Here is an 11416-nt window from a genome sequence, read left to right as displayed (position 1 = left end):
GTTATTTAAGGAATTGTCATGCTGAAACATTCATGCACATAGAAAGGAATCACACAGATGTATTAAATTGCAATATTTCATATTTACAGTTCAAGCATCTTCATACAGAGAATTAAATCCAACATCCAGCATGCATGACAAACAGATTTCATTACTGGGGGAAAAAAGGCAGATGACAGCATACAGCATTTCTTCGCTTGCAAACACCTCATTTGAACATGGGTATTCCCACTACCAGTCCTGAAGAATGAAGAAAAGATCTATAACTGAATACACAAATCTAGCATTTGTTCAGTGGCTCCAAATGCTAATTTCCACTTGCTTTTGTTATGGTACAGCACACCACAGTTAGTTTACTGGAGTAATGTACATTAAGACAGAGTAAAAAAGGTAGAACAGGGAATGGTACAATGACGGAGATGCTCTGTTCGGATGGGCTGTTACCGTACAATGAACACCATGCACTGTTTATTGCAGTAGTCACATATTGGCCTGTTCTTTTTTCCAGAATCACAAAGCCAATTATGCTACTCAACACAGTGGGAATAAGGTAGTTTTTATTTTCTACCTTCGACCCTTTTTTAGCTGGGCTTAAATTTTCAGAGGAAGGTTCGGTTGAGCTGGTAGGCGACGGCAGGTTGCTGGAAGAATTGGATCCCTTGCCGCTCTCTCCATACCATGTGAATGGTACACAGTGTGGGAGAGAGGAGGATCGCTCTGCTAAAGATTTAGTGTTTGCTGGCTTCTGCAGCATCTCTCTGACAGTCCTGTTTAAGAGAAAGGAGCAGGAATATGCATTAGATTATAAAAGAAGGGGAAACAAAATGCCACCGAGGCAGTTAATTGTAAGGAGTGACATTCCCTGTAGCTGTGACTAAAGAACTGAGTGGCATGCAGCTGGTAGGGGCATGCCTGAAATATCTCCTTCAGCAAAAGAAAAAAAGCATGTTCTTTTGATTCTCTTTCTAACTCAAGCTTTCTTAAGACAACATACACCCAGCAAATGGAGACAGATGCCAGCTGAAAATGCCTATACTCCCACTGTTCGGATGAGAACCAGCTCCTGTCAAGAAGCCACACGTTGTATTTGTGCATTTCTGAGCCCCAGTGGTGTCTCAGCATGGTTAAATCATTAGACTCAGCACTGACCCAAGTGGGCCCTGGTTCCCAGAGAAGATCTGGCTTGGATTTTGAGTACAGGCAGAATGAGTCAGATGTAGCTGTATCCATCTATGGAGATGTTCCTTTGCTACAACAGCTAAATACACATGAAGTACTATTATCTTGCTTTTAAATTAATTAAATATTAAGAATATTGATGGAGAAAAATGAAAGAAACACCTATGGGACTTTATCAGATTCTCTCTTTGTAATAACAAAGATTGCAGTAAACAAGTCAAAGGTAATGTCTAATTATGCCTATAGTGATATGCCTAAATTTTATTTCCTTATACATAAGGCATATATATATAATATAGCATTAGTACAGTACATAAATTAAAAAGAATTATGCAAAGTGTCTGCTTCCAAGAATTTATGCATGTGTCATAGAACCATATTATTTACATCAACATATATATTATTCAGAGCAATAAAATCCCACTGTTCTTAGCAGCCATGTGTAAATGGGGTGTAGGTACATCTACCTCAACATCTACCTTCTGGACAGCTTCTAAATCATTATTAACATAATAGACCACATATTGTTTGAAACCTCTTTTCTGTATGGATGAAAGGGAGGCTGTCAAAGGACCCCCACCTATGGAAGCAGAAGGACAATCCATTTAGCATTTAGCAACTAAATACTCTATTTAGCAACTAAAAGAAAGGTGGATGCATCTGACCCAGTCCTTTACTTCCCTCTCACCATCTTTTCTTGCTTGAACATATAAAGTAAACACAAATGTTGTGGCCCAAATCCCCTAACTTCAGGCAAAGAAATACATGCTCCTTACTTAAATGGGGTGTTTTTTCATATCTGCAGCATTAGTGGCTGTTTCAGGAAATGATTTGGGATTTTATTTACACATCTTGAGTGCTATTTTCTGGAAATGGCAAAATACTGCATGTAACACTCATCTAACAACATGATTAATTCTACATCAATCAGTTGTTGTAATGGAAATAATTGTAACAGGATACTGTCTTTTCATTATCTTCCTTCTTTCAAAGAGCTTATACAGCTTTGGACTTGTAGAGAGAACATCATCACATTTCTTGTGAGACAAATGCTTTGGAGTTAGCAATAAAAGAAATGACAACGCCAGTTTAAAAAGTTATGCTAAAACAGCTACACTCCAATTAACAGAGGTCAAGTAAGAATAAAAAAGCTCACATATTTCAGCTTTGAAAGCAGTATTAAACTCTGCTTTTAGCAAATGTAATTGGGATACTGAACTGTATTACAGAAATATTAAGAAACAACACAAAGAACTGATTTATCACATGGACTAACAAGCAACTGATCTCTACACTGAGATCTGCTCTCTCTAAGGAAGACACCTGTGAGATCTCACAAACATCTGCAACATCCTGTATTGGCATAAGGGTCATTCAAGGTCTTAGAAACAAGTACACATTCACTTCCCCCACCCTATGGCTTGGTATCTAAATGGTGCATAGTGTCTAACACCCTGCTAAGGGCAATAGCTGCCTCACAGCCACATAAAGTGCAGAGATTTGGCTTTAAGAAAGCTCTCCCTGTCACTAGGGGAACCCAGCAGTGAGTATCACTGACTCCATGTCAGCTGTGAGCAGCCGCACTGGGACAGGTTTTCTGACACCAGCAGAGAGGTGATGACTGCTGCCTAAGATCACTGAAGATCCTGCCAGATATTTGCAGAATACAAATGTACAAATGTATGCTGAGACAGAACACTGCACTTCAGCACAGTGTGCCTGAGGGACTAAGGAAGGTTTCTTTTGCTTTTCTGATTTTATGCAGCTACACAATGTACTTGTCACTGGGTCTGCACATACCAGACTGTCAGCAGAACTGCACAATAGCTACATACTGATTTTCCACCACAATGTTTTTTGAATAGCATTCAAACTCTGCTTTCTCCCAACAGCTCTTTTATCATGTTTTTTGCATTGTTTTATGTGCAGAGTTTTGGAATTGCTATGTTCTTTCTAGACTTTTGGAACACATTAAGTTTGCTTAGCCCTCCTGACTTTATTTTGCCTTTCATACCTGGAACCAGGTATCATGCTGTGATCTTGTCACACTCATAGGTATGTAAGGAGAGCCTTCAGTAAAAATCTACACTAGCTTTTGCAGAGATTGCCTCCTGTCATTGTGAACATTCATTTATTTATTCAGAATTCTGATGCTGGTGATGTTGCATTATCAGATCTCACAATTCTTTGCCTGAAAGTTGTTGATGTGACATGCAGTCAGCATTTTTCCTATTTTTCAACTTAAGATGTTTATCTTCAGAAAGAAAAACCCTCCTGAAAGCATTCCTAGTGTGGGTGCTGCAAAGCTGCAGTGACCAGCTGCTGCTCAGCCTCACTTGGGGGGGCTTAAAAAAAAAATAGGTTGAATTGTGTCAAGGTTTCTGGTTCATGGACATTATTAACTGACTGAGTGCATCTTGTAGGGCTGCTCTGAAAATCTATTTCTGCAAATCCCATTAGTGGATGCAACAGCAGCAGTTGGATTTGATGATTCTTGCAAGTCACTGCCAGCTTGACAAATTTTATGACTGTATGACATTATAAACCTCCAAATATCTTTAGATTATATGTCAGTCTTTTGTGAGCCAAGAAATCTAGGTTTGTAGGCTCAGGTTATCTCAAAGCTTAACACTTATTTATCAAGTCAGTAGGACTGTTAATATTCCATCTGCTAGGATGATTAGGTTTTTCCAATACTTCTGGCACACAATTTTTTGCATCCCCAGTCTCACCCATACCTACTGCCACAGGCCACCCTAATAGCTTCTTTCTCCTTCCTCTTCTTGCCCTTGCTTGAACTCCTTCTCAAGGGAGCCCTATAAGAATATGAGAAAACATCAGGAAACATCTCCGAAATTTTACTTCCAATCCTTTTAATGAAGAAGAAAATGTATTTTAAATTTAAAAAATGCTTACCCAAGATCTGCAAGTTTTCTCTTTAGTTTTTCTGTATGCCCTATACTAGGGCTAGTTGTTCTTGCTGCCTGAGCACTTGTGGCACCATCTAGGATACATTTGTACATGGAAGAATGTATATTATTAATTTTAATTGGTACTTTCCATCCAGAACACTTTGTGTATCTTTTCATAATTACATACCCATACATGTACATGTGTGTAAGTAAACAATTTAATTAGGGAAATTCTCATTTTTAGGAAGATGGTGTGAACAGGATTAAAAATAAATAATTTCAGAATTCAAAAATACGCAAAAATTTTAATTAAAGAACACCAAAATTTAATATTAATTGAGTTTGATGACTATGTAATAAATTGAACAACAGAAAATATTTATAGGCAAACATTCCAGTGAATCAATTTTTAAATTCAGCTGCACTTTGCTTATGTTTCTTTTTAAAGAATTCATTTAGTATGTATGCTTTACTTCCAAAATGACTCCTAAAATTCTGTTTTCAATTTTGGAGCCCAGGGTACCTTTTATGATGGACATGCTATGAAATAGTTAATCAGTTTAGCCCAAACATCTTTGTTAAACTGAACATGTAACCTAAAAATCTAACCATTCTAAATTTAAAAACAAACAATAACCCTCCCCAAAACCTAAATATAGCTCAGTTAATAAATCTGCCTTGAGGCATCTATCAATTTTTGATCTCTTCTACCAATGCTATTAAATCCTAAAGAGGAAACAGGCTGCAGTACCTATAAAGCCAAAACAATGAACCTGAGTCTGGCAAACATCCTGTGAAATCTATACTAAAACTAAAAGAAAACACACTACTGTGTGTTTAAAAATTCAGACACTGTGACTCAAACATAAAGAGTGTTCCCAAATACCCTAGAGGAAGCAAAGGAAGGTCAGTCATTCATGTCACTTGTGGTTTTGTGGCTTTTGCAACGTGACCTCAGACATACACAGCTTCTAACTGGAAGGACTGCTGGGTTTGTGGATTTCTCCTAGTGTTGCTGACTTTAATTGAACTCTCAAAATTAACCCCAAGCACCACAGCACTATCACAGGACAGTCAACTACGTGTACAGAATTTTGTCTGTTGCTTTTTAGATAATATTTGCCCAAGTTTTCATTTGAGCAAAAAATTTAATGCGCAATTAATTGGTTAAATCTTCTGAAAAGTAGGAAAAAAAGCCTTTTGGAATACCCACACTAAAAGCCATATTGTTTTCACAAGTCCTTATGTTAAAAAAAATCAACTTCAAGAACAACTAACAAGCAATCTCATTCCAAAAAAGAAAACAAAAGAAAGCAATATGAAGAATGACAAAAGCAAGATGAAGTCTCTGAAGAAAAAATGCATTCGCCAAGGAGTCAGAGGAGAACTTTAGGCAATGCACACTCTGCATCAACCCTACACTGTGCACACTTCTTTCCTGTTTCCTTTAACAGTCTCTCTTTCATCTTTAATGCACACTTTTCATTTAAGCACTGCCAAACTTGTCACAAGAATTAAAACTTGCAACATTTATTTTCACACTAGCTATTAACAGGCAAGTGGGGAAAATGGCTTTCAGAGCAAGGGGTAGTGGGCTTTTTTGAGGAATTTCTTACTGGAAGTAGAGAAATTATAAAGTACAGTGGTTTTGTGTTGGGCAAATAATTCAAGCATTTAGTAGATGGATGTTTTGCTGCTGTAGTAGGAAAAAAAAGCCTGGAGAGCTTAGTTGGAATACACAGCAGCTACCTGGAATGGCAAATCACTGTTCAAGCTCTTATATCCCTACAATCCCCCTCCCACACAGCTGGGGCCTGCCAGGGCCCTTTAAATAATGATGACTTGCTGAGGAAAATATTTGTGCTGGCTGTGGGACATAGTTAGGCTAGGTCTCAAAACCAGCTTCAGTGACATGTGGATCTGAACCTACAGGGTCTTGCATGCAGGAATTACTCAATGCTTGCACATGGCAGTGACCAAGCACCAGAGGCACAGCTGCCCTGCCTGGGCAGGACTTTGGCCACCCTGCTCGGGTGCATCTTCCCCGGCTCCTTGAAGATCTTCAGAGAAGGTATGAGAAAGCTGGTTTCTCAGAATAAATCACACAAAAGCTGTTTAATGCATCACCTCCAGTTGAAAGCTGCAGTAAAGTGTGGCTGATGGATGTGGAAGACCCTAGACCTCAGTGCCATGGGCACACAGCACTGGCAGCAGCCTCACGTCAGTGAGCACTGCAGTATCAAAGGATGCTGCTGGTGCACAAACCAGGCAGAACTGAAGAAAATTAAGTCATCACATATACATGAAAAAGCTGTGGTTCTAAGCTCATCATTTTGCAATGAAACTAATCTCATGCCACCTCAGCCCTTCCCACAACACTGCACGATCTTGTAAGAAAAAGAAGAAAACACAAATGTGAGCTTGCTAGTGCTCACTTCTGCTATTGAGAGACTAACTTATGGCCACCTGTGTGTCCACAGAGGTGCTCTCTTTTCACCTCTAAAAAACCTCACCTGAACACATAAAACAAATGCAATGTCTTTTTTTTATTTTCTGAGCTGTACAAGTTTAACAGCCAAATTAACAATCATTTAAAGTAGCATTGCTGCAACACTTGTTGCCAAATAACTTGTTTCTTTTTTTGGTAGGACTTACTAAATATGATCTTTTCTACTTGAAATTATATTGCTCTGATTAATTCTAATGTATTACTCAGCAGAACCTAGACACACCCAAAAGCATTGGTTGTTTACTTAACAGTCACACTGAGGAAAGCATGACAGCAATATTTAGACAGAGATTGTTTTTCAAACCTAAAATGGAAAGTGTGACACAGTGGGTGGAATGCAATGCCCTATTCCTTGCACTACAAGGTTAGTTTCCACCAATTTTTTATCAAAGTATTTTTCATACATCAGTTGGAAATGCAGGATTTAGGACTTCCCTGACAAACCAATCACACATTCAAGCTGAATTTCTAAAGTCAATCTAAACAATCCTAGGTTCACAGCCTTATTTTTACTTGCAAAACTCAGATATTGAATTTAACTTGGAATTCTTAACAATTTAACTTAGATACAACTAGCCATTTCCAAACTCATGTAAAAATTCTTGCAATATATTAATCTCTCCTAAATTTAGTAGTTTCATAATGCTGTCTTTTATGAACCTGTGTGAAAGCCCAGTATAAAGATGAGGAAGAAACAGGGTTTAAATCAGTAGCAAGTCAGACACACAAACATAAATCTTCAATAAATTTCTATTTTCAGTTAATTCAAGCAAGCCAAAGTCTGTTATAAACCTTTCTAGACTTAGTCCTGCAGACCTCACTGATGAACAATTTTCTATTACGTATTTTAACTTATGTGACAGTCTCAGAATGCAAGGTGCATTGCTAAGAATGCTGAAGTGGTGTCCAATGTTAATTCTGACTTTGAAATGCACCTGAAAAGAACAGCTCAGTGTTCAGTGACAGATCATATTGTTAATTCTTATAATAAACTGGCATCTGAGACATACACCTGAGCCACATATGATTGCACCCTGTTTTATCCACCTAGCCTTTCAAGAGTCTCAATCAAATTAGTAAAAATGAGGCTAATCTCTGCAAGACATTATTTTTTTTCTGTAAATGAAAAATCTCCACTAACCTCTCATTAAACCTAGACTTTGCTTCCTCTCAGCAATTAAAAGCTACAATCTGCTGTTCCTGCTTTACACTCCTTTCCACACCCTCCAAAAGAATCATCTAGCAATGCCAAAATCACATTATTTGAGTAAGTACACTGTGTTAAGCATGTTTCTAAAATGGAGGTGACCCAAGGTCAAATAATGTGTTTTTTTTTTTTAAAAAAAACACAATACAACATTTTCTTAAGGGCAATTTCCCCCTGTTTTTTTCAGTGAGTTCCAAGAAAGCCTGAAAAAAACAAAGTAAGCAGTTCCCTATCCCATTTTAAACTTTGTCCTTGTCTTATACCATCATACAACATAATTTTAAAGTTTTTGACTTCCAGCTAAGCAAAAGAGATTACAAGATGATGACCTTCTAGTTGCTAAGGTACTACTGCACAACAAAAGGCAATAAAGTAGATAGCTGTTAAGTGAGCAAAATGATGCATCAATTTATTGCAAAAGAAACAGTAATACCTTTATCCTGTAAAATATTCCTGCCAGCTGGGTGATGCAAAGGAGATGCTTCAGAGCTGTGCCCAGATTTTGAAGGAGAGGAAAGTGGAGTGTCTCCCTGAGCATGTGGGGAAAGGACACCTCCTTTGTGGTGCTGTTCTTCTTCTTGGTTTTCAGTTAGGTTGTCAAGTGAGATTGCTGCACTGCTAGCCACGGGGGAGAGGGAGGAAGCACCAGAATCTGATGCTGGTGAGGATGCTCTCATGCATAAGGGCAGTGGTGATTTTGAAATGTGCATGGGACTACTGTAACTGTGTGATGGCTGTTGGTATAAGAGATTATAAAGCAGGTTATACCACTTAGTAAGCAAACAGAGCAAGATTTACTTTGAACATGCAATTATTTTATTCATTATTTAGCTTTCTATTTGTATGAAATGCTGTAGCAGTTCAAGACATTACCCTTTGATGTTGTTTATTGGTACAACACAGTGTTGTTTATTGGTATCTGCTTTCAGATGAAGTCAGAATAGGACAAAACAATTCGTAAATATTGTATCAATTGTGGTAACAAATTAACAAATAAAGAAATGCACAATTCAAGCTCCTTTCACCTCCTGCATAAATGAAAAGACCCGCTCTGCGTTATAAAGCACATGTAAATCAAAAAGACCAGGATTCCAGTTAAAACACAACAGACCCCAAAAAACAGATGTGCTGACTCAAAAGGAGACTGGACCTGCACATCACTCAAGTACATTCACAGCAGACCGGCCACAGAGGAATAAATACTGCCTGTGCTACAATGGAAGGATAAAGACAGAGGATGAACTGACTCAGAGGGGCAATCTAGCACTCCACAGGAAGCTGGAAAGAGAGGGGAGACCTTCTCACCTTTCGCTCCAGGCTGTCCTCGCCATCAGTTGAACTGATGCTATCATAGAGCCGCGTTCTGGAAGGCCTCTGCCGCTTGTTCTTCACCGAGAGCTGAGCTCGAGTCTTCAGTGCTTTGGAGTCCAGCCTCTCTGTTTCTGGAACTGCTTCATTGAAATCTGTATGGAAATGTGATTTGAAACTGTTTAACAGAAGTATCTTTCATTACTTTTTCCTAAGAAAAGGAACTGGACAAAAAACTGCAAGAACATGCACTTTCCATAGAATCATAGAATAATTTAGGTGTCACGGTTTGACCCTGGCGCAATGCCAGTGCCCCCATGAAAATACTTTCTCCCTGGTGTCTACTGTGAGATGTGATCAGAAATAGAGCAAAGCAGGCTCCAGCTTAGGAATAAAGGGGAGAAAAAACTTTATTAACCTACAACTATATTTAAAAAGAAAGACACACAGAACTCAGAATGAAAACCTTCCAAAAACATTGCTCCCCCTCCCACCAAACTCCCAATACATCACAGTAGGACAAAACCTTGGATTCTCAATTCAGTTACCACCCCTCCCGTCACTAACTCTCAGTCCATCACTACCCTTCAGATAATCAATTCTCAGTTCATCAAGAAGAGAGGAGTCCCTCTTGCACCATAGGCTTCTCCTGGAAACAGTTGAAACCTCTTGTGTTTCCATGTCACACGTGGCACCACCTGGAGAACATATGCCATCGTGACATCTTCCTTCCATGTCCAGTGCTCTCACCACTGTGTATGGACCAGAGCTGCTTCTAGGGTTTTCCTTTTAAGGGTGCTTTGCCCAGTTCCAAAAAGAGCACAGTCTCTCACTTTCAGGACACCTGTCCCCGCCAAATTTCATCCCCTGGGGCCGAGGGGTCTCAAGAACAGAGACCTTCTTCTCCTTCACTGTAGATCGAGGGCACCACCACCCTCCTCACCCGTCATCTCTGTTCATGCCACTCCTTCACATCACATTACTGCATTCTCTTGGCTCCCAGCCATTGCTTCCCCCTAAATGCAGTCTCTGCCTCACAGGAAAAATGGTTCTGTCCATGGCTATACAAGAAAAGTCCAGCCAAAGGCCACTCCATCACCTCCTCCCACCTAGGATTCTTCTCAACTTCTCTCGGACATCTTTCACTTGCACAAACTTACATCACACTTGCCCATTTCCTGCTATTCCATCTCTATCTCTCTCCTCATTCAGCTCCAGGAGGACCAGCATTTGTAAGGTTTCCATCACCCCAGAAAAGGGTTAAAATATCAGGCTCTGCCTGTCCAGAACTCCCACAGTGCCCTGCCTGGCAGGTTCTTGCTGCCCCCCCCTTCTCCTTCCCACACATGATATCGAATTTCAAGGTGGCACAAGCTCTCTCCCTCTGTCTCTGGGGGGCTGTCCAAAGCCTCTCAGTGCTCTTCCACCCTTCCATCCTGCAGGGCCCTTCCCCTCCCTTCTCTGTCCAAGGCCCCAGCCTACCTCCTCTGGCCGAATGGCTTCCCCTCCACGGCCCAGCCCGCAGCTGGGCAGGGGAGCTCTGACCTCCTTCAGGGAGGAACCCAAGAGAGCTTCCCCCTGGGAATTCTCTGCTTTTAACCCCCTGTGTACTCAGAGGTGTATCCACATCCTCAGTGGCCATACCAGGTGCCAATATTCAAATCTGAGCACCTATTGCTTTGACCACAGCCTCTCAAACCAGGACAAGGTTAGAAAAAACACATTTTACTTGTACCTGTTCCTTCATAACTCCTGTAGTACCCTCAGAAAAAGTTATTTGCATAAACAAGTTTATCTGTACAGATTCAGCAAGGACATACAAAGAGCCAACTGCAGATATTTAAGAATTCAATGAAGTATTCCCACTGTTACACAGATGACCACACAAACCCAGCTGTACCAGCCCCGAAAGTAGATCCACTCAGACCCCCTCAGAGGGAGTTACATGTGCTTGGCCTGCAGGGAGTTCTCCACCAGGGCATAAAGATCATTGTGTGATACATGAAAACTGGAGAACTATTTAACATAAAAGAACAGAACAATGAAATCATCTTACTTGCCTGGCTTCAAAGACACCTGATTCCTGAATGTCTCATGAGCAAAGTATACTGAACACTTCATATATGACTTGCCTCGACAGCTAAAACTAAGATAGCTGTACTTGTCTTAGCTATCAACCATCTACTCAAACGAAATTTGAATATTGCAGCAGATTTAACATTTTACAAGGCTGAAGTGACTAAGACTAAAAATATTTTTAAAGGTATTTTTGTATTTAATACTAAAAAAATAATATATTCT

The 11416-nt window shown here is 39.8% G+C and overlaps 1 protein-coding gene across 4 annotated transcripts in view; it reads right to left on the bottom strand.

The window, feature by feature from the left end:
* The window catches only part of PPP1R9A (protein phosphatase 1 regulatory subunit 9A), a 131755-nt gene that overhangs the window by 11908 nt on the left and 108431 nt on the right, over positions 1 to 11416 (bottom strand). For 3 of the 4 annotated variants that reach the window (XR_009486054.1, XM_059843442.1, XM_059843440.1), the window contains exons 12-16: positions 9113 to 9270; positions 8241 to 8541; positions 4096 to 4183; positions 3918 to 3995; positions 569 to 767 (exon numbers count right to left, since the gene is read on the bottom strand). Coding sequence is in view for 3 of the 4 variants with exons in the window: in XM_059843442.1 (XP_059699425.1) it covers positions 569 to 767; positions 3918 to 3995; positions 4096 to 4183; positions 8241 to 8541; positions 9113 to 9270 (824 nt within the window). In the remaining variant the exon portion in view is untranslated. The remainder of the gene's footprint in view (positions 1 to 568; positions 768 to 3917; positions 3996 to 4095; positions 4184 to 8240; positions 8542 to 9112; positions 9271 to 11416) is intronic. The other variant, XM_059843451.1, reaches the window with a different exon arrangement.

Source organism: Haemorhous mexicanus, chromosome 1 (assembly GCF_027477595.1).
Source record: "Haemorhous mexicanus isolate bHaeMex1 chromosome 1, bHaeMex1.pri, whole genome shotgun sequence".
Lineage (NCBI taxonomy): Eukaryota > Metazoa > Chordata > Aves > Passeriformes > Fringillidae > Haemorhous > Haemorhous mexicanus.
Note: the sequence above shows the minus strand (reverse complement) of the source record. Positions and strands in the feature narration are given on the sequence as shown.